The 23,865-nt window shown below is 48.9% G+C and overlaps 1 protein-coding gene across 5 annotated transcripts in view; it reads left to right on the top strand.

Moving 5' to 3' along the window:
• The window catches only part of ADCY9 (adenylate cyclase 9), a 161,144-nt gene that overhangs the window by 98,083 nt on the left and 39,196 nt on the right, over window positions 1–23,865 (top strand). For all 5 annotated transcript variants that reach the window (XM_035266797.3, XM_035266794.3, XM_035266798.3 and 2 more), the window contains one exon: window positions 16,316–16,506. In XM_035266797.3, coding sequence (XP_035122688.3) covers window positions 16,316–16,506 — 191 coding nt within the window. The remainder of the gene's footprint in view (window positions 1–16,315; window positions 16,507–23,865) is intronic.

Here is a 23,865-nt window from a genome sequence, read left to right as displayed (position 1 = left end):
GCAGAGCCCTTCTGTGTGCCTAGCATGTAAGTCAGATGCCTCTTTTCGTTTTGACAGTCTCCAGGCTGCAGTGCAGTGGTGCAATCTTGGCTCACTCCAGCCTCCACCTCCTGGGTTCAAGTGATTCTTGTGCCTCAGCCTCCCAAATAGCTGGGATTACAGACATGCACCCCACCAGCTAATTTTTGTATTTTTAGTAGAAATGGGTTTTCACCATGTCAGCCAGGCTGGTCTCAAACTCCTGACCTCAAGTGATCTTCCTGCCTCAGCCTCCCAAAGTGCTAGGATTACAGGCATGAATCACTGCACCTTGCCAGGCAGACACCTCTTATAATGGTTCCCAGGGCCTGGCCCACCTCCCCAGCCTTGACTCATGCCACACTTTCTCCCCTCGCTCTGCCTTGGGGACGGTTGCCACCTTTCAGCCAGGTGAGTGCGCTGGGACCATCCTCTCCACACTGATCCCTGCATCCCACGTGCCTTGCCCAGACCTTCAATGTCACAGTTGGCTCCGTCTCACTGTGACGTCTCCACTTCAGTCTCATTTCTTCAGCAAGGATTTCCCTGATTCTCTGTCGATCCTGAGTGCTGGCTCTTCTCTATTGCAGGAAGCTTTTGCTTTCTTCTTGGCTCTTAATCGCAGCTGGTGACTCAGGTCCTGCTTGTGGATTCTCACTGTCGCTGGTTCCTACTGCTGAGTCAGATGATGAATGTCATGCTCACAGTTTTATCACCAGCGTCTAGCCTGGCATGCAGCGGGTACTCCCACAGAACCCACAACAGACAACTTCTTTTTTAAATTTTTATTTCTATTCACATTTTTTTTTCTTTCTGTAGAGACAGGATTTCACCATGTTAGTCAGGATGGTCTCGATCTCTGGACCTTGTGATCCACCTGCCTCGGCCTCCCAAAGTGCTGGGATTACAGGCGTGAGCCACTGCGCCCAGCCAACAGACAACTTCTTGTTTCTTATTGTGTGAAGAAAGTTGATCTGTGTAATGCAGACTCCAGAGAAATGACTGCCCTTTCGGTACTTTGTTCTGCCCTGCCTGGGTCTCCGGTGCCGTTTGCAGACGGACCACTGTCGCAGGGATGTGATTCGTTACTTGACATTTCTGAATGTCCTTGGTACTGGGCCTTCCTCCGGGTACCACGGTCCCAAGATGAGTAACACAGACTCAATGTAAGGTGTTAGGAGGATTTAGAGTAGGTCTAATCTCATTCTCAGTAGATTTCAGGAGCTTATGATGTGTTGAAAGAATGAATAGGGTAGAAGTTATTCAGAGATTTTCCCCGTTTAACTTTTATTTATTTGTTTACATTTTAGCGACAGGGTCTCACTCTGACACCCAGGCTGGAGTGCAGTGGTGCAGTCACAGGTCACTGCGGCTTCGAATTCCTGGTCTTAAGCAGTCTCCCTGCCTCAGCCTCCCAAACTGCTGGGATTACAGATGTGAGCCACTGAATCTGGCCTGTTTTCTCCTTTTAAAAAAAAATTACTGCAGATATATACATATGCACAGATATACACACACGTATATATAAATATGTGTCTATACGTACATGTATATAATAGATATACACATATGCAGAGTTGTGGCATATTTAGTCTTTTTTTTTTTTTTTTTTTTTTTTTTGAGACAGAGTCTCACTCCCAGGCTGGAGTGCTGTAGCACAATCTGGGCTCATTGCAACCTCTGCCTCCTGGGTTCAAGCTATTATCCCATCTCAGCCTCTCGAGTAGCTGGGATTACAGTGTGCGCGTGCCACCATGCCCAGCTGATTTTTGTGTTTTTAGTAGAGATGGGATTTCATCATGTTGGCCAGGCTGGTCTTGAACTCCTGGCCTCAAATGATCCGCCCACCTCTGCCTCCCAAAGTGCTGGAATTACAAGTGTGAGCCACCACGCCTGGCCGTGTTTAGTCTTTAACCTGTCCTCAAGCTGCTTCTCTCTGGGCAGGGAGAAGGATGGAAAGGGGATGGGGCCTGGTGGCCACCTTTGAAACATGGAGGTTCCAGTGCCACCCTGCCCTTAGGCTGGGCACAAAGGTGACTGAGGAAAGGCTTGTCAGCCACTGGAAGTGTCTCTTACGCTCTCAGTGACTAAAACCATGAATTTAATTTTGTTTCAAGATGGAGAAGAGGGCATTACAAATTAAGTATGTCACAAAAAAGATAAGGAATCACCAGTCTAATAGGGTTGAGGGCAAGTGGCTTGCCATCGAGTTTCAGAAGGCGTTGTTATGGATCCTAGAAGGAATTTCACACGTTTTAAAGACTCTAACAGAAGTGTTCTGGTGAAGTGGAGTCTGACGCCGGGACCTGCCATTTCAGCCTGGAGCTGCCCCCGTGTTAGGCACTGTGGAAACTCAGAATGGATGTCAGAGATAAGGGAATTTCTGGGATATGATGGGGGAACGAATATTGTCACGTGCATTTGTTATCAGGAAGGCTCAGTATACAGATGAGTCAGCTGGAGGGGGTGGTCTCCCAGGTGCTGGTGGAGCAGTGGGCTGGAGTTTGGCCTCTGATGCTCTCCTATCCCTGAGTTGGGACGGAGCTCATGTGTCTGCATGGTGTTCATGCAGCCTTGGTGCTGGTGGATGGTCAAGGGGTAGGTTGGCAGGGAGGTAGGGGCCCTCCCGAGGCAGTAGGGTCCTATAGGGGGCTGGCAGAAAGTGGAGACTGGCCTAAGTGACCTGAGTTAGATTCCACCTGGTTCACAAATTTGCCTGAGGCTAAGGCTTCAGTGCAAGGGACAGTAGAGTAATACCTCTCCTGAAACACCTGTGGCCAGCATGGCCTCGTCAGTCCCTGCCAGATCCCATTAGCACTGCGGCCTCCAGCCTAGTTAAACACTCAACCCCGTGCAGTCGGAGAGCACCCATGACACGCCCTTGTGCAGTCGTGTGTTTAATACATGTGTTGCTTTTAATAGGTGTGAAAGATCAGAGAGCTTGGGGTGTGTTTTACCAAGTTTTTTAGACTCACATAGTAAAAATTGAAGTATATGAAAAGCAGAAAATGTGGCTTCTAAATACTCACACTGAAAACAGTTTTTAGAAATCATATATGTCAAGCAAGGTCAAGCTAATGTATATATAGGCTCTAAATTAGAGTTGTGAACCAATATTTCATCCCACTTACAGGGTTTTTTAAAAAAATATAATATTCAGATGTTTCCAAGCTGTTTTGTTTCCTTATCTTAAAAATTATCTACTATTTTGTTTGATAGGGTAACTGTTTCTATTCCACTTTCTTTTTTTTTTTGCTGACAGAGTCTTGCTCCATCACTCAGGCTGGAGTGCAGTGACACAGTCTCACTGCAGCCTCCACCTCCTGGGTTCAAGTGATTCTCCTGCCTCAGCTTCCCGAGCAGCTGGGATTACAGACACGTGCCACCAAGCCCGGCTGATTTTTTGTATGTTTTTTAGTAGAGATGGGGTTTCACCTTGTTGACCAGGCTGGTCTCGAACTCCTGACAGCTTTACTCATTTTTATGGCTGAATAATATTCCACTGTACGGTTAGACCACATTCTGATTGGCTGTTGCTGCTGTGAGAGTACAGGGCACTCTCCCGCTTGTATTTGCGTCTAAATGTCATCTATAACGAATAACAGTGAATACTTAGTGGTTTCATATTTAGTTTTCCTTTTATCCCACCCATTTTCTTTTGGTCGTTCTTACCACTTCACCTTTATTTAATAAAGGTAAAAAAGAGCTTTCTGTGTCCACTTCATTTCTTTCACCAGTAAGGACAGATGTAGATCTTTACTGCTTAATACGTAGCTGCCAGACATGTGTGGCTGTTTAAAATGTAAATTATAATTGAAATCATTCAAAAATCAGTTCCTTGTTCATGCTAGCTACATTATTTCCAGTGGTCAGTAGCCACATGTGGCTGGAAGCCACTGAACTGGACAGCTACAGGACGTGTCCGTCATCACAGGAATAGGAAGATTTTTTTTTTTTTTTTGAGATGGAGTCTTGCTCAGTTGCCCAGGCAGGAGAGCAGTGGCTCTATCTTGGGTCACTGCAACCTCCACCTCCCAGATTCAAGCGATTATCGTGCTTCAGCCTCCTGAGTAGCTGGGATGACAAGTGCCTGCCACCATGCCCGGTTAATTTTTGTATTTTTAGTGGTGACGGGATTTCAGCATGTTGGCCAGACTGTTCTCGAACTCTTGACCTCCAGTGAATCATCTTCCTTGGCCACCCACAGTGCTGGGATTGTAGGCATGAGCCACCAGGCCTGGCATATCTCTCTTCTTCTCTAAGTACCCAGCTGTCTTGTTTGAGGCCAATGCCTCTTCTCGTCGGGAACCCTCCTTCCTGGGCTTTCTGCCCACGTCCATTTCTCCTTTGAACACTGGTTTTTCCGGGGGCCGTGCAGAGCTCAGCTTTCTGCCATAAGACAGGGGAGGTTCTGAAGACTCCGCACCCCTTTTGGAAGTGAGGGCTGCTGAATGAAGCTCCAGGTCACCGTTTTATAAGCCAGCTCTCCATGCGTTAGTGGCCCAGGACCCAGCCTTTGTCCCCTCCTCTCGTGCTCACTGCCTCAGTTTTGCTTTCAGCTTTGATTGTGTGTTGAGTTCACAACTTCGATGGGATTTTAGTGAGGCATACCTGACAGTGGCACGGTGTGCAGCAGGAGAGCAAATTGCCCAGTCTGGGCCATCCCTGGGTGCGGAGTGGCCCGCTCTCTGCTTCTCGTGGAATGTGCAGAAACACCTTAAGGTTATTAAAAAATTCCTGAGTCTGGGTGTGGTGGCTCATGCCTGTAATTTCAGCAATTCGGGAGGCTGAGGCTGGAGGATCACTTCAGGCGGGGAGTTCAGGTCCAGCCTGGGCAACATAATGAGACTCCATCCCTACAAAAAGTTAAAAAACAAAACAAAACCAGGTGTGGTGTTGCACACCTGTGATCCCGGCTACTGGAGAGGTTAAGGTGGGAGGATCACTTGAGGCCAAGAGGTCGAGGCTGCAGTGACCCGTGATTGTGCTACTGCACTCCAGCCTGAGTGACAGAGCAAGAGCCTGTCTCTTAAAAATCAAAACAAAATACACACACACACACACACACCTGTGATTCTTCTGAAAAAGGAAAGTGCAAAATACATAGTCCATAGTATTTCAGCCACTAGTGCTGCCGAAATGAAATCGGATTCTAAACAAGAAGAGCAAAAAGAATTTAAAGAAAAAAATAAAAAATAAATTGGAGACAGCAGAGGTATCTCGGGAGAAAATGGAGGTTTTGGGTTTCTCTGTTAGATGATTCAAGCAAGTCTGCATGTGCTCCGTAAACAAGAAAACACCGTCTGGGAAAGTGTCAGCCTCTGCCCCAGCCAGTGTGCAAAATACTCTTCAAAAGAGCGAAAACTTGAAAACAAGTTGAAAACCGGGTGATCTGACAAGTGTGGAAATTCACAGCAAGCGTGTGCTTGCCTGTGCTGCAAATATGATCTGGGAGAGAGCCAGGAGCCTGGATCAACATTTCCAGGAAGCAGCAGGTGGCAAAGGCAGTGGCATGACTGTTCCGCGGAAGGTTAGTCACGAATGCTCAGCGTTGGTCAGGCGTGGTGGCTCATGCCTGTAATCCCAGCACTTTCAGAGGCTGAGGTGGGGGGATCACTTCAGGTGAGGAGTTCGAGCCCAGCCTGACCAACGTGGTGAAACCCCATCTCTACTTAAAATACAAAAATTAGCCAGGTGGGGTGCATGCCTGTAATCATAGCTACTCGTGGGGCTGAGGCAGGAGAATCGCTTGAACCCGGGAGACAGAGGTTGCAGTGACCCCAGATTTTGCCACTGACTCCAGCCTGGGCGACAGAGCGAGACCCCGTAACAAAAAAAAAAGGATTTTTAACATCTTGTTTTTTCTTTGCACGATACGAGGTTTACAGGAGAGGTGGCTCCACAGTCTCAGTGGCCTTTCCTCCAGCTCAAGATGCCCACGGGAGGTGTCAGGGCAGGTAGAACCACCTGTGGGTCAGAAGAAAATGCCTTTGCAAGTAAATGTCCTACTGGATGAAAAGGTCCATCTGTGTTCCAGGCAAGGACAGTGGCCCCTGCTGCATTTTTGTGGCCGGGCTCACCGTGCCGTGCGGGCCACACCTGCCACAGGAGAAGTGTGCTGCTGGAAGAGGACGGCGAGTGTCGGCCCCGCGCTTTTCAGTCCCGACTACAGTAGTGAAAGCTGCAGGTTGGATGTTTCCTGGAGCTATTTCATGAAGGTCAAATGTTTTTGTTTTGCTTTATTTAATCTCTCCCAGACTTCTGAACTCTTGCCGTGTTGAGTTTTTAGTTCTTCAAGGTTACTTGGCCCTACTCCCGACTTACATGTTTTTCTGCCCTAGCTCTACCACATTATCTATTTCATGTATTTACTTATTTATTTTTAGTTTATTGAGAAGGAGTTCTACTCTGCCATGCAGGCTGGAGTGCAGTGGCGTGAGCTCGGCTCACTGCAGCCTCTGCCTCCCAGGTTCAAGTGATCCGCCCACCTTGGCCTCCCAAAGTGCTGGGATTACAGGTGTGAGCCACTGCGCCCAGCCCACCTTGTCTGTTTCTAAGCCTTTAATATTTTTTATTTACCTGCTACTGCTCACTCTGCCCTGTTCTCTTACAGACGGTGTGTTTCTTCCCAGCTTTATTTCTTCTCTGAGTCTCAGAATTATTGCATCTTGTCGATGTTCACATTGTTTTATTTAGTTTCTTGCATTATTCTTATTATTATATTTGAGACAAGGTCTCACCCTGTCACCCTGGTTGGAGTGCGGTGGCACAGTTATAGCTCACTGCAGCCTCCATGTTCTGCGCTCAAGCAGTCCTCCCGCCTCTGCCTCCCAAGTAGCTGAGACCACAGAAATGTGCCGCCACACCCAGTCTCCTTTCCTTGTTTAGAAAACAGCTTTATTGAGGAATAATTCACATAGGATACAATTCAGCCATCTCAAGTGTACCATTTGGTGGTCCCAAGTGGCTGAGACCACAGAAATGTACCACCACACCCAGCTTCCTTTTCTTTTCAGAAAACAGCTCTAATGAGGAATAATTCACATACGATGCAATTCCCCCCCTCCAGGGTCCAATCCGGTGGTTTTTAGTGTATTTACAGCGTTGTGCAGCCATCTCCACAACCCAGCTCAGTTCGCATCACCCTGAGCGCACTCGGCGGTCACACCTCCCTCCTAAAGTAACCCTGAGCGCGCAGCAGTCACACCCTCTCTCCCAAACCCTTGGCAGCCGCCCACCTGCATTCTGTGCCTCCACATCGCCCTGCACTGGACATCGCGTACGAACGGGATCACGCAGGGGCTGGCTTCTTTCACTAAACATCAGACAGCTTTTTTTTTCATTTTCAGTGTATTCCCTTTGTTAGCTTTCAAGTATCTACCAACCACCTAGTCTCAGATTTTTTTAGGGGACGGAGTTTCGCTGTTGTTACCCAGGCTGGAGTGCAATGGCATGATCTTGTCTCACCGCAACCTCCACCTTCTGGGTTCAAGCAATTCTCCTACCTCAGCCTCCCGAGTAGCTGGGACTACAGGCGCGCACCACCGTGCCCAGCTAATTTTTGTATTTTTGGTAGCGATGGGGTTTCACCTTGTTGACCAGGATGGTCTCGATCTCTTGACCTCATGATCCACCCGCCTCGGCCTCCCAAAGTGCTGGGATTACAGGCGTGAGCCACCGCGCCCGGCCGTAGTCTCAGATTTTCCATTTAGTTTTTCATTTCTCTCCTTTCTAGAATCTAATTTTAATCATCTACACTCTGTACTTGAATCAGCACCTCTTAGAAACCTTCAGATTAGCTGTTAGCTCTCTAGGGACAAGAGTGTGGTCTGGGACCCCCCGTCCCTGCTGCAGATGTGACCTGACCTCCCCTCCCTCCCGTCTGTGGCATCTGGTGCATCGGGGCTGTCACTTCCCAAGTGAAAACTCATCTGTGGTGGTCTGTCCCGGTTCTGGTGTCCTTCCCCAGCTCTCTTGTTTCATAGCCTCTTCCCGTTATTTAAACTGTGCTCTATTACGGCTTTCTTAGTGATCGCAGACCTTCATCTTCATTTTGTTGTCACAACTCATTGTTGAAGTGCAGTCTTTCGCTTCGGAATGTCCCGTAGACACTTGGACTTGACTTCGTGTGACTCTCACTTCCTGTGGGTCCAGATCGTCACTCCCTCACTGTCCTCACATTCACGGCCACTCTCAGGACAAGCATTGTCTTTTCCTTTCGCATGTCCTTGTTGACATGAATGAACTCATTTAATCCTCAAAACAGCCCTATGTGTGCTATGACCAACATATCACAGCATTTTCATTTTCTTTTTTTTTTTTTTTTTTGAGACAGGGTCTCACTCTGTCACCCAGGCTGGAGTGCAGTGGTACAATCTCAACTGTCTGTGACCTCTGCCTCCTGGGTTCAAGAGATTCTACTGCCTCCCCTTCCCGAGTAAATGGGACTACAGGCGCGTGCCACCACACCTGGCTAAGTCTTGTATTTTTCATAGAGACCGGGTTTTGCCATGTTGGCCAGGCTGGTCTTGAACTCCTGACCTCAAGCGATCCACCCACCTCATCCTCCCAAAGTCCTGGGATTACAGGCGTGAGCCACCACGCCCGGCCAGTATTTCCATTATCTAGATGAGGGAACTAAGATCTAGCATTGAAGTGAAAGTCACCTAGGTTGCTTTTTTCTTTTTTCTTGCTTAGCCATGCATGAGCAAGCTTTTTTTCTTTTTTAACCTATTTATTTCTTTCAACCCTGAGCCCAGTAAGTACTCAATAAACATTTAGATTGCTGGGTGAGTGAATGAGCGAATGAATGGCGGAGATAGTGCCTGCTAGATGTCTCTCAGAGACTCGTTCCTGCAGTCCTTGTGAAGGCTTGTGAGAATAAACCACAATCCAAGAGGTTTCTGAGAGGTGAGAGGCGAGGGTCTCTGAAGTTTGTGACTCCTGGCCTCTCCCTGCGTTAGCCTTCAGGAATGGAGCATTTAGCAGTGGGGCATTTATTAACATGGAATACGCAAGGTAAGAAGCCAGAACGGGAATGTGGTCACTCAGGAGGGTGCCTGTCATTCTCATTTGGCTGTGATCCGATCTCTTTAAGCATTACTGGGAGAGAGAGGGGAAGCTGGGTATAGAAAGTACCTGCTTCAAAGCAGGGGTGGGGAAGCGGGAGGGAGAGGGAGAAAGCATATGTGCATACACTCTAAAATTTTGTTTTCTGGCTGGGTGTGGTGGCTCATGCCTGTAATCCCAGCACTTTGGGAGACAAAGGCAGGCAGATCACTTGAGGTCAGGAGTTCGTGACCAGCCTGGCCAACACGGCAGAACTCCATCTCTACCAAAAATATAAAAATTAGCCTCTCATGGTGGTGCATACCTGTAATCCCAGCTACTCAGAAGACTGAGGCAGGAGAATCACTTGAACCCGGGAGGCGGAGGTTGCAGTGAGCTGAGATCACTCCACTGCACTTCAGCCTGGGTGACAGAGTGAGACTCTGTCTCAATAAAACAAAAAATATATATATTTTTTTTTTTGGTTAGGCAGAAGATCAAGTCAAACAGGCAAGATGCCCAGCCTTTGTTTCTTAACTTTCTTCCATAAATCTGTCTTGTATTTTATTATTTGTGACTTTTTTTTTTTTTTTTTTTTTTAAGAAGGAGTCTCACTCTGTTGCCCAGGCTGAAATGCAATGGAGCAATCTTGGCTCACTGCAGCCTCTGCCTCCTGGGTTCAAACAGGTCTCCTGGCTCAGCCTCCTGAGTAGCTGGGAGTATAGGCATGCACCACCATGCTCAGCTAATTTTTATATTTTTCATAGACATGGAGTTTTGCCATGTTGGGCAGGCTGCTCTCAAACTCCTGAGCTCAAGTCATCCTCCCGTCTCGGCCTCCCAAAGTGCTAGGATTACAGGTGTGAGCCACCACACCCAGCCTGGGACTTCATTCTTTAAGAGGTTAAGATTCACCAGCAGCCATTTGTGGTAGGAACTTGTGATGTATCATCATATACTAGGACAACCAGAACAAATCAGTCCTTGTGATTATTTATTGTATGTATGAGTAGGAAGGACTTACGTTGCTCCAGAGCATTTTAACGTTAACAGGTGAAAGATACTCTTTGTTTTGTACCAAAACTTTTGCTCTTCTTACGCAGAAGGAATAGATAATTATAAAATATATCTGTAACTCCGTAGGATTTTGTTATTTGGTAGATTAACAGCATTTTTAATCTTTATTTTTCTTATTGGCTGATTGCAGTTTAGTTTAAATAATTCTCCTGCTGCTTGGTCTTTTCAGACCTAGTCGTGAGGAAGAATGTGATGCAAAATGAAAAGACGTTTTTGGAATGTTTCTGAGCCAGCCGAACCGATTGCCTCTCTTATGTTTATTGTTTTAAGTCATAAGTGACGTAAGCTTCTAGGCGTTTGTTATGCTGTGTGGCTGGCTCCCAATGTCATGTCTTAAAACATTCTTTCCTTCCCGATTATTCTTCTCTTTCTTGTTTTTCTTTTCTTTTTTTTTTTTTTTTTTTTTGAGGCAGGGTCTCACTCTCCTGCCCAGGTTGGCGTGCAGTGGTGCGATCAAGGTTCACTATAGCCTTGACCTCCCAGGCTCAAGCAATCCTCCCACCTTAGCCTCCTGGGTAGCTGGAACCACAGGTGCTACCACACTCGGCTAATTTTTTAAATTTTTTATAGAGACGGGATCTCGCTATGTTGCTCAGGCTGGTCTCGAACTCCTAGGCCCAAGTGATCCTCCTGTCTCGGCCTCCAAAAGTGCTGAGGTCATAGGTGTGACCCCCTCTGCCCAGCTGTCCGTCTCCTTCTGTTGCGTTGGTGATCAGGTCCTTGATTCTTGGTGGCTGAGGGTGTGTCAATCCAAGCCAAGGCTCCCACAGAAAAAGCCTGGGACAAACGAGGCCAGAATTGTCTTCCTTTTCCAAAATGGGCTCTGACAGTCACTCTTCATACACTTGGTTCACCAAAACAGATGGCCACTATGTGCAAGGTGCAGTTTTAGTTCTCAAAGAAGTAACAGTGGCCGAGCATTGTGGCTCACACCTGTAATCCCAGCACTTTGTGAGGCTGAGGTGGGTGGATCACCAGGTCGGGATATTGAGACCATCTGGCCAACACGGCAAAACCTCTCTCTACTAAAACACAAAAAATTGGCTGGGCATGGTGGCGTATACCTGTAGTCACAGCTACTGGGGAGGCTGAGATGGGAGAATTGCTTGAATCCGGGAGGCAGAGGTTGCCGTGAGCTGAGATCGTGCCACTGTACCCCAGCCCGGTGACAGAGCAAGACTCTGTCTCAAAAAAATACAAAAAGGGAATACTTAAGAAGATTAACTGTGTTAGCTCCACGCACAAAGCCATAGACAAATTCCTTTGTCAGACGGGGACCCATTAGGAGATGCCCACCCCCCTCTGTAGCCTTTGTAAAATTAAGCTGATAAAAGGCATCCCTGTTTTTTAGGTTTAAAATCAATGGATAACCAGGAAAGAATATGAGAAATCATATTAACTCTTCTCCTATTTACACTATACTAAAATCATTTAGCTCTCTTTTTTTTCTTTTTTGGACCTTCTGCTGCAAAGGAGCCGTTCTAACGAACTTGGACCCCAGGGTCCATGCGTGTGGTTATTCATTAAATCCTATTGCCTGCAGATTCTCCTGACTTAAGACTTTGGCTGGGCTTGAACTCAGTAACCTGCCCTGATGTATTTCCTGGGCGTTTCTGGTCAGGCAGCTGAGCTCTGCCTTAGCTGTCATGCTGATATCCCTCTGGTTTTGGCAGGAGATTTCACTTGAAATTTAGCTTTCCATATTGCAACATAAATAAAAAGGTAGTTTGTTTCCCGATTCTGCTTGTCGTGGACGCGGAGGTGTGTCTGACCTTTGGAACACTGGTAGGATCCCGTTATCACCACAGGTCGGTCACTCAGCTTCCTAAAGAAAAAGTCAAGTCAGAAACAAATCAGGAGCAATTATTGATTCAACAGTTTTGCAAATGCTTTTGTACACAGAAGGTGCATGGAAAAGGTTCCGGTGATACACAGGTCAAGTACCACGTCGATAATCACAGCTCATGTCAAGTGCTTGCTGCATGCCAGGGAGCTGTAGCGTGGTGTGCATGTTGATCATTTAAGGCTCACATCCGAGCTGTGGGGTAAGCCCTGCTCCCGTCCTCCTTAGAGATGAGGAAACTGAGAGGCAGAGAGATGAAGCAGCTCAGTTAGGTCACGGGATTGGGGCAGACCTGGACGTGACTCCGAGGCCCCCTCTAGCAACCAGGCCCTCACCCATCACACTTGATTGACGGTTTGGGAGCCTTGCCTCTCACCACCAGTTTTGGGAAGAGTAGATTTCCCATTTCCACCATTGTTTCCTGACCCCCGTGCCTCCCAACTTCTCACCTGCTATGGCTGGCATTTCCACCAGCCTCCTGGCTTGTCCTACGCCTCATGCCTCCCATGTGGCTCTTCCTCCTGCTCCCCCCCGCCCCCACCCCTCCGTGGCCCCAGGATGGAGGCTTCCTGGGATGGCCCACACAGCGTCCTGCACAGGTGCTGTCATTCCCTGCACACATTCTCTCTTCCAGCCACAGTGAGCTGAAAGCTATTCCTTTAGCTATTCCTGCTGCAGGCCCCCTCCAGAGAGGGCCTTTCATGACCTGTTCTGGTAACCTCCCTGCCTGGTCAGCCACCCCCATCCCTGGCCCCTTGCTGTTGCGGAGCTCACCTCACCCTGTCATTCAGTTCTCCATGTGGAGAGCGCTGATCCGGGGCCGTCTGTCTCCATCTGCTGTGCAGCAGTAACAGAACAGCACAGGCTGGGGAATCGATGCAGCACGGGAATTTATGTCCTCATACTTCTAGAGGTTGGGAAGTGCAAGATCAAGGCGCCAGCAGGTTCAGGTGTCTGGGAGAGCTGCATCTTCTGGAAGGGAGAAGAAAACGGGAGGGCAAGCAAGAGAACCCCCCCCTCCGAGGCAAGCTCGTGTATGCAGGTACCTGATCCCATCGCCAGGGAGGAGCCCTCCTGGCTCCGTCACCTCCTAAACCCCTGCTTCCTTAAGACTCACTCGGCAACCCCTGAACTTTGGAGGGGACACGTTCGAGCCACAGCCCCTTCCTTCCCGAGGCTTCTCAAGGTGTCCCCTCCTGTGCTTTCTGGAGCACCCACCCTTCCTCGTGCTGGGACTTGGCACGCCTGACCGTAGTCACACCTGCCCATCTTCCCGGCCCCTCTTCAGGTGATGGGCTCTACACAGGTCATGATCCTGGCTGACACAGTCACGTGTTGTCCCTGCACCCATCAGTGTGTAGTAAACAGGAAGTGCTTAATAAATGTTTGATGAATTAAGAGTGACTCAGTAACCCAAGTTCACAAAAGCAACGGCAGACCTTGGAGATGTGCCTGAGGCACATGCTGGGCTTGGGACCAGAGGCAGCCACTGCTGCTCAGCAGGGTGCTCCCTGCGGACTGCCATGCTGAGCACTGTGAATGTCCTGGCTGCCCCATTGTGCTCCAGCTCTTTAGACCCCGCTGCTCAGCCTCTCCGCTTCAGTTGCCACACGCTTCCAGGAAAGGCTGTCTTTACTTTCTCCTGCCGTTCTGGAGCCACAGAGGGAGCAGGTGAACAGTTACCTGGAGAGAGACCCCTCCTGGGTTTGAGAAGCAGCCCAGTTCATGCTCCCAGGGCATGAACTTGTATATGGGGAGCCATAGCCTCGGCAGGGGCGCCCTGAGCCGCCAGCACCTTGCAGGGCCAGCCACAGACGTAATGGAAAACCTCACCCTTCAGTCGCTGCTTTTCCTACCTCCAAGCCAGAAAAATGTCCTTCCTCTCACAGTGCGTGGGGACTGTGGTCTTCAGAGTGGCCCTCCACGGTCACGCTGGTTCGCAGTGGCTTCTGTCACCACCCTGCCACTCAGTGACTTGTGGGCCACGCTCAGGAGTCATGGGAAGGAGAGCCTTAGAGCAGCCCCCTGGACAGGCCTTCTCGCGGGAGTACTTCCTGACGAAGGCGGGAAAAAGCCCTGCTAGCTCAGACTCCCAGTAGGTCAGAGGTGCCGTTTTCCTGTCTTTGGTCCACATAGGTTGCATTTTTTAACTCTGGCAAAGTGAAATGACAGAGTCAGTCCAGCGCCACCTGGGACAGATCTGAGAAATTAGCGTGAAGATGCCATCACACCCACATCGTATTCCAGTCCACGTTTCCATGTCAGGGTATACATGTTACAACCGTGATTGATCCTTGTACGTAAGTTGGGATGCAGGTTTTTGTCGGCAAAGAAAATGCACAAAAGTTTTTCCATTGGACCAGTGCAGCGGCTCACACCTGTAATCCCAGCACTTTGGGAGGCCGAGCTGGGCGGATCACTTGAGCCCAGGAGTTGGAGACCAGCCTGGCCAATACAGTGAGAACCTGTATCTTTAAAAGAAAACCTAGCTGGGCATAGTGACTCACGTCTGTAGTCCAAGCTGCTCAGGAGGCTGAGGCTGTGGGAGCCGAGCGGGGGGAGGCTGTGGTGAGTCATTGTTGTACCACTGCACTCCAGCCTGGGCAGCGGGGCAAGACCCTACCTCTAAAGGGGAAAAAACACCGTGAAGAGTTTCTTGGGGCCAGTTGGCATCTAAAAATAATCTAAGAGTTTAGATTCTCAGCTGTGCTTTGGCTCCACTTTAAGATGTCTTTAGGTATTTCCAGGACTCTCGCCAAATTCTCAGAACAGTTGACTTAAAAAGATAAGCATGTAGTGTTTTTATAAGGGGAGAGGGAGAGGAGGTGGTAAGATGGTGCCGGACTTACGGTGTGAGTCAGCATTACTGATGAAGCGGTCGCTGGGTTTCTGATTAATTAATTTTAAAGCACTGACTAAGTGCATACCCTGTGTACAAAGCCACAGTCGATCAGCGTTTTAGACGTGTCGCCTCTCACTGGCGACATGCCTCACCCTCCACAACCTGAAGCTGGAGCTTACACCCTTCAAGAAGGGACCCTGCGACCAGGCGCGGTGGCTCATACCTGTAAGCCCAGGACTTTGGGAGACAGAGGTGGTCAGATCACTTAAGGTTGGGTGTTCTAGACCAGCCTGGCCAACATGGAGAAACCCTGTCTCTACTAAAAATACAAAAATTAGCCGGGCATGGTGGTAGGCACCTGTAATCCCAGCTACTTGGGAGGCTGAGGCAGGAGAATTGCTTGAACCCAGGAGGTGGAAGCTGCAGTGAGCCGAGATTGCATCATTGCACTCTAGCCTGGGCAACAGAGTGAGACTCCATCTCAATAAAAAGAAGAAGAAGGAGGGACCCTGCTTTGCTCATGATTTTAGTCTCAGTGTGTGGCATACCCCGGACCTGAAATAAATGTTATTTAAATGTTAAATTACATTGTCCCTCCTTCCCGATACATTTGCCATCTGGTTACATTCTAGCGAGAACAAAGGATGGATTTCTTTAAATAAAGTTTGCTTCTTTTTCAAAAATTCCTTGGGCTCTTCCTGGAGAAGCTGCTCCTTTACCATCTTCCCAGCAGATTCCTGGGGCCGGAGCCACCCGCCTGGTCACAGCTCCTTCCCCAGGCAGCGTGGGTCCGGGTGGTAGCTCAGCCTCGCGGGAGGATTGTAAAGATAGAAGTCAAGTGTCCCTTTGACCAACTTTTTTCTTTTTTCCTCAATGGGAGATTTTGTGAGAGAATAAAATGCGTGTGGACCTCAGCTTAACAAAAGCTGGATGTTCCTGGGGTGAGTTTGGATCCAACAGGCAATAGATGCTCAGCAGATGCGAGTCAGGGGAGGTTAACTGCCTGTTGCTCCGAAGTAGGGTCTCGTTTTCCGGGTAGTTTTGCAACCTCTGACACAGGTAAGATGGTCAGTACCCAGGCTGCCGTGACGTGCAGACGGCTCGCGATGAAGGGACTCGCTGGACTGGTGGCAGTGTCTAGGGCCAACCAATCTGCTTTGCTGCCTTTGTGGAGAGGTCAGGGGACCCTTCTGTGGAGGAACTTCTTAATGCTTATTTTAACCCTGAAGGACAAACATGAAACAGGCAGCCATTACTCCCGAGAAAACCTAATGGGAGTAACTGCTGTGTCTCGGGGGCCCGTGGTCTCCCTGAGGGTGCACCTCTCCAGGAAGACAGTGGGAGTCCGTCCTAAATGATGATCTGTTCACATGTTCACTTTACTCTCAACTTTCCAGGAGTGAGTCCTCCCCAGAGAGCAAGACGGAGCTGCGTTTCGACTGACGGTGCTTTCAATCTGTGCTGACTGTAACTTTTATCCATCATAGGTTTGAAGACATACCTGATATCGGGTCAGAGAGCCAAGGAGTCTCCTTGCAGCTGTGCAGAGGCCTTGCTTTCTGGCTTTGAGGTCATTGGCGGCTCACAGGTGTCCTCAGGCCCTAGGGGACAGGGGACAGCGTCATCAGGGAATGTCAGTGACTTGGCGCAGACTGTCAAAACCTTTGATAACCTTAAGGTTAGTTTTTTTGTTTTTTCCTACTTCTAAAACTTTCTATTAATTCTGCAGTAGAGCACGTGAAATAATAAACAGCCTCCAGGTCTGGGGCGCACACCTTGGAATGCTCTGATTTCGTTTTCACGATTTTAAAATGTAGTCTAAAGCTAGTAGCATTTCGCATTTTGAATATCGCGGCTTTTTGACGTATTACACACCTCCATTTCCTTTCTGCTGCATGAGGATGCTTCTCACTTGAGTAATGAGCTATTTTCTCTTCCTGGGACTTGTGGTGTTTCTGAGGATTTCTGGAAGCTACTCGTAAATGACAGTGAAAGGTGGCTGTCCTTGGTACCTTGGGTGGAGAGCTAGTTGATAGTCTGATTTCAGAGACCACTTTCTCAAATACTTCTCCGGCTCTTGAAATCCACCGTTGAATGGTTACTTGAAATGATGTTGGTGTGGGTGAATCTCAGGACAAAGCTCGCTGAGAGTACAGGCTGCCGAGAATGTTGTAGTGTTTCATTATTGGAACCGAGATCCCTGGTAGCCACCTAGAAGTGCCCGTTTCTGGACTGACCTTCTGTCATCATAAACTACCAAGGAATTGACGCAGTCAACCTTGGGTATATGAAATCATTTCAGTGTATGAGCTGTTCCTCCGCCTTCACATCTGATTTAGTTCTCCCACTGGTTACTTCTGTTTATTTTTATAGTTTAGGTATCTACCATCTCCATTCTTAAAATGAGAGGGAGAATAAAAATAGTTCTGTGCTGCTTTGTGTCCTCAGATGACACAGTGGGGTGTCGGTGAGGATGGCGGCCAGTGGTGACGGCTTCACCCAATACATCTCTGCCTCTCCTCATTCATTCACAGGCTTCTGTTGGCATTTACGATACCAAGCTGCTAGGGCATTTACAATGAACCGTCTTCATGATGTGGCAGTCAGCTGGGGTATCCAGATTATTTACTGGGTCAGAATACATGTGTAATTATCATTGATGCCGCTCACGTATCATGTTCATTTGTTAGCATAACATAGGGCTTCTCGCCTTGGCACCATTTGCATTTTGGATCAGGTGGTCCTGTGCTGTGGGGCTGTCCTGTGCACTGTCACATGGCCGACAGCATCCCTAGCCTCCACCTGCCAGATACCAGATACCCACTGTACCCTACTCCCCAGCTATGCCAACCAAAAATGTCTGCAGACATGGCCCGGGTCCCCTGGGGGCGCAGAATCACCGGGACAGTGGCGTTGGACTCTCTCTTTCCTGAACTCTTAGAACGTGTGTAAAGCTCATGTATCTAAGATTCCATGGATACCTGCAAACTTTAGAGACGGCTGCCTTGCCTGGGCTGATGTTTTGCAGGAGTCAGAAAATGGAGCCCTGGGCTCCTCGACAGCGGACCCAGGCTGGGAGGGGCTGGCATGGGGAGGAACTGGGAATGATTTTGCTTTTGGGGGGGAAGAGTTGTTTCCTCCAGCCTGCAAACTGAGCTGTATTTAAGTAGTGAAAGGCAGTCCAAGCCAAAAATGAGTAATTTGTGTGTTTGCCATTTTAGCTTCCATGTGTGTGTATTTCTGGTGAGGGATATGGTCGCAGGTATCACGGGTTTAGTGACCACAGTTTTAGCGATGGCGATTATATATGCTGCACTGTATTCTAGTCATACATATTTGTTTTGATCGGAATAAGCAAAAACCATTCAGCGTATCTTCTTGGCATGTGGAGATTTTCCAAATATATCATTGAAAGTTTCTGAGAATCTTATAATCTATCAAGTTGACAGAAGACCAGGCACAGTGGCTCAGGCCTGTAATCCTGGTGCTTTGGGTGACCAAGGTAGGAGGAACGCCTGAGGCTAGGATTTCAAGACCAGCCTGGACGATATAGCAAGACATCATCTCTACAAAAACCATTTTTTTAATTAACCGGGCTTGGTGGCATGTGCGTGTGGTCCCAGCTGCCTGGGAGGCTGAGGTGCGGATCACTTAAGCCCAGGAATTTAATGTGCAGTGAGCTCTGATTGTGCCAGTGAGACCTTGCCCTTTCTCAAAAAAAAGTAAATAAATAAACATGGGGCTGGGGGCGCTCAGTGGTGAAGTAAGTTTGGGAAACTGGGTTATACAACACGCAAAGGGTTTCCTTACTGCAGTGCTTCTGGTAGGCAGTGGCTAGGCCTCCAGAGGCGGGTGCAGCCTATACGGCATTCTTAGGCCTCTGAGCACAATCGTTTCTTTCGAGCTGCACCTTGCAGGGCTAATGTGGATCACACCTCTTGGGGGAATGCTCATGTAGGCAAAGCGGTTTCATGCCAAGGACGAAGAGGTTAGAGGAAGGTGTTCAGCAAACCATCCCTGAGTGAGCATGCAGAGGTTTTCATGTGTGTCCCGATCCAGCTGCCACTCACTTGCGATCCGCGTGGCTTCGCTTTCCCTCTGAACTCCCGTCTGCATTCACCGCTCAGCTCTGCTACGGTTTCCTGTGCCTCCTCAGCCTCCTCTCCACGTTCTCTGTCCCTTCAGTCCGTCCCACTGGGCCGGAACATACACCACCCTCAATCTCTGTTTCCTACGCGCCTTCCCGTGAGCTCTTTGAAATCAGGGACTGCGTGTTAAATAACTCAACTATTTCCCAAGCGTTGAGCATGGTGCCTGGCATGTAGTAATTAACAGTTTCTCTTTGGCTGAAGTTGTTAATTCTTTAATTAAACACGCAGAGCGACGCAGCTCGGCAGAGCCAGGCAAAGGACGGAACTCAGAAGCCCAAGCAGAACTGTGTAGAACCAGAGCAGTGTCCACGAAGGGCTTGTTTCCCACCCTTGTCATGTGTGTCCTGTGTGAACTTAAGTCATCTCCCAGGTCATAGCTGGAAAATTCTTATCTGTTGTAACATCGCCTGTGTATTGTAACGACCTCCCAGGAAATGATAGTGGCATGAAAGGCCAGGGCTTTGCCCCTGAAGTCGTAGCTCACAGGGAGCCCTCTCTATACCCAAGTGTTGACTTGTTTTTTTGTTTTTCGTGGTTTTTTTTTTTTTTTGAGACCAAGTCTTGCTCTGTCGCTCAGGATGGAGTGCAATGGCTTGATCTCGGCTCACTGCAACCTTCGCCTCCTAGGTTCAAGCAATTCTTTTGCCTCAGCCTTTTGAGTAGCTGAGATTACAGGTGTGTGCTACCATGCCCAGCTAATTTTGTATTTTTAATAGACATGGGGTTTCTCCATGTTGGTCAGGCTGGTCTTGAACTCTCGACCTCAGGTGATCCACCCCTCCTCGGCCTCCCAAAGTGCTGGGATTACAGGCCTGAGCCACTACACCCAGCCTTCTTTTTTTTTTTTTTTTAAGAGATGGGGTCTCGCTGTGTTGCCCAGGCTAAAGTACCAGTGGCATGATCTTGACTCACTGCAGCCTCAAATTCCTGGGCAGAAGCGACCCTCCCAAGTCAACCTTCTGAGTAGCTTGGACCACAGATATGGGCCACCATGCCTAGCTAATTAAAAAAAATTTTTTTTTGTAGAGATGAGGTCTTGCTGTATTGTCCAGGCTGGTTGCAAACTCCTGGGCTCATAAATTCCTCCTGCTTTGGCCTGTCAAAATTCTGGGATTACAGGCATGAGCCTTTCTGCCTGCCCTTGGCTTCTTAAAGTGATTGGCAGTGAGAGGTCCTTAGCCGAAGGGTCCTGACATTGCATAATGGGGGGACAGATACTGCCCAAGTGAAAGACAGAGGAGTCAAGAAGGAAGCCAAGGAGTGAGCATTTAGAGACAAGGACGCCACTGTCGGTGTGGAGGAGGGGAGGCGGAGCTCAGAGGGGAGGCAGAGCATGGTGGGAAGGGCTGCAACTTGAAACAAGACCCTTCTCAAAGCCTGGGCTTTGCAACTGTGAGGAAGTTGCAGCCAGGTGCGGTGGCTCATGCCTGTAGTGCTTACCACTTAGACGGCTGAAGCAGGAGGATCACCTGAGCCCAGGAGTTCGAGGCTGCAGTGAGCTAATATGGTGCCATTGCACTCCAGCCTGGGTGACAGACAAGACCCTGTCTCAAAAAAAAAAAAAAAGAGAAAAAAGAAAAGAAGGCCGTACGCAGCAGCTCACGCCTGTAGTCCCAGTACTTTGGGAGGCCAAGGTGGGCAGATCACAAGATCAGGAGTTTGAGACCAGCCTGACCAACATGGTGAAACCCCGTCTCTACTAAAAATGCAGAATTAGCCAAGCATGCACCTGTAATCCCAGCTACTCTGGAGGCTGACGCAAAGCATCGCTTGAACTTGGGAGGCAGAGGTTGCAGTGAGCCGAGATCACGCCACTGCACTCCAGCCTGGGCAACAGAGCAAGACTCCATCTCAAAAAAAAAAAAAAATCACTTAATTCTTCTAAGCAAGAGTTTTCCTCATCAGTGCAGAGGTGATGCGGAGGAGACCTCTCAGGGTTGCTGGGAGATTAGCCAGAGTGGTTTCTGCAGATGTTGTGCCTGAGAAGAAGCTCGCTCACACTCAGGCACGCACGCATTCAGTCCACACAGAGCAGGGGCAGTGACCACAGATGGAGTCGTGGGGGACTGGGAGGGGCCGAGAGACGGTCCGGCTTGCCTTCAAGAAGTCACTGGCTGTCTGGGAAGGTCCCACCTTCTCCACGGTTCTGGTTCAAGGGAGATTCTCAAGATGACTGCGGCTGACCACTGCTGTTCAGTTGGATGCCCACGGCCATACCAAGTCGCTCAGAGGTCACAGGAGCACGGGCATCGTGGCCTGTTGAACGTGATGTCAGCACTTCAGCGGGCATTTGCTTTCCATTTTCTTGTGAACCCTGTGGGTGATGGCCAGATCTAGATGCTGTATGTCAATAAAAACCGCTTTTCCAACATCTTTGTGAAGAAAAAACCCAACTGGGCGCAGTGGCTCACACCTGTTATCCCAGCACTTTGGGGGGCCGAGGCGGGTGGATCATCTAAGGTAGGGAGTTCAAGACCAGTCTGACCAATATTGAGAAACCCTGTCTCTAGTAAAAATACAAAAAATTAGCCAGGTGTGGTGGTGAGTGCCTGTAATCCCAGCTACTTGGGAGGCTGAGGCAGGAGAATCACTTGAACCCAGGAGGCGGAGGTTGCAGTGAGCCGAGATCACACCACTGCACTCCAGCCTGGGCAACAAGAACAAAACTCTATCTCAAAAAAACACATTTAGCCAGGTGTGGTGGTATATGCCTGTAGTCCTAGCTACTCAGGAGGCTGAGGCAGGAGGATCCCTTGAATCTAGGAGGCGGAGATTGCAGTGAGCTGGGATTGTGCCACTGCACTTCAGCCTGGGGAACAGAGTGAGAGTCCATCTCAAAAAGAAAGAAAAAAAAGAAAAGAAAACCCAAAATTGAATGACTTTCATCACAGTAGTTCTGATCCGTGAACCGTTCGAGCTGTGAGAGCATCTTAGTTAATCTCCGGAAGGCCTCCCTGGGCAGCACCTGCTCGGCTGCTCTTCCTGAGTTTACCCTTCATCTAGTGTTCAGAACCCCGGGCCGCTCGGCCACTGGGCGTTTCCACATGCACCAGTCGGTAAAGAAACGAATAATGTTGATTTACCCCCACGGGGATGATTCCGAGAGGACCTGTCCTGCTTTCAAAAGGTTTCTCCTTCCCCTTTGAGGACACGCACCTCAGGAACCATCCTTTTCTGACAGCGAATTTTAAAAATGACCCTCAATAAATGAGCACGTTTTTTATCTACTTGTTTTCTTTGCGGGAGGTCACTGTGAATAGACTCGGTCCGCCCAGTCTGAGGAAGTAAGGGCATTTTCGTTTATTACGGAAATTGAAGAAGCGATTTTATATTTTATAGATACACATATAAACATACACAGCTTCGAAATTCAGTAGGCATTTGTGATAAACAGTAGTCTGAATCGTTAGTGGTGATGCTTGCACAACCCTGTGACTATGCTGGAAACCCTGGAGTCTTCTACTGTAAGTGGGTGCATTGTATTCTATGTGAATTACATCTTAATAGAGCTGTTATAAAACTGAAGGGTACTCTCAGCCTGGCTCAGACCTGTAATCCCAGCACTTTGGAAGGCCTAGATGGGCAGATCACTTGAGGTCAGGGGGTTCGAGACCAGCCTGGCCAACATGATGAAACTCCATCTTTATTAAAAATACAAAAATTTGCCAGGTGTGGTGGCAGCTACTTGGGAGGCTGAGGCAGGAGAATTGCTTTACTTGGAGGCAGAGGTTGCAGTGAGCCAAGATCACGTCACTGCACTCTAGCCTGGGCGACAGAGTGAAAATCCATCTCAAAAACACAAAAACAATTTAAAAAAAAAACCATCTCTACAAAAACTATAAAAATTAGCCAGGCATATTGGTATGTGCCTGTAGTCCCAGCTACCTGGGAGGCTAAGGCAGGAGGATCGCTTGAGCCTGGGAAGCGGAGGCTATAGTGAGCCGAGGTTACACCGTTGCTCTCTAGCCTGGGCACTAGGATGAGATCCAATCTCAAAAAAGAAAGGTGGGGAGCAGGGGGTAAGGAACTTGACAGGAGGCAGACACCACCTTTACCGAATGATCCAGGTGAGCCTCACTGCTAGCAAGACACGTGGCCGTCCTGTACCCCTGTGTGGTGTGCTGAGAAGGGCACATCACCTCTGCGGCATTCTTCCCACAGACCCCAAACCTCAGACTCCTCTGAGAAAGCCCCAGGCAGGTCCAGATCCAGACATTTGACAGAATGCCTGGCCAGGACTTCAAACGCAGCAGACAGGAGAGACAGGGAAAGACAGAGGAACCCCCATAAGCTGGGGGCAAGCAGGAGGCATAAGGGCTAAATGCAAGGTGGAACCTGCAGGAGACCCCAAACAGCAGAGGGACATTGGAGAGACCAGGGACGTCAGAATAGAGCCTGCAGCTTGGTTAGCGGCGTTGTGCCGGTGTGAGTCGCTTTGCTTTTCGTGACTGTCCTATGGGTGTATATGGAGAAAGATATACGCAGACTCCTTGAACTGTCTTTCCCACTCTCTGTAAGTCTAAAATTACTTCAAAGTAAGAAATTATGTGTATGTCGAGAGAGAGAGGGAGGGAAATGTATGTGCAGAATCACTGAACTGGCATTACCAGCGAGCGAAATATTGCACTTCCACGAAACTTCCCCAAATGCCAAATATTTTCTTATTTTGACTTCATGACGGAGTATTTCCACAGCCTGGTAACGGTGCTCCTGCCTGAGAGTCTGCTGAGTACATTTTCACCTCTTCTTGACTCGGGTCGTCACCACCAGCCTGGTCATGGGGCCCAGTGGTCATTTACGCCCGAGGGACTGAGCGAGAGGTCCCGGGGGTTCTTCGACTCGACGCTGTGTGGCTCTGAGATTGTGTGTGTGCGTTTGACACGTGT

Source organism: Callithrix jacchus, chromosome 12 (assembly GCF_049354715.1).
Source record: "Callithrix jacchus isolate 240 chromosome 12, calJac240_pri, whole genome shotgun sequence".
Lineage (NCBI taxonomy): Eukaryota > Metazoa > Chordata > Mammalia > Primates > Cebidae > Callithrix > Callithrix jacchus.
This window is presented reverse-complemented; position numbering and strand designations above follow the sequence as displayed.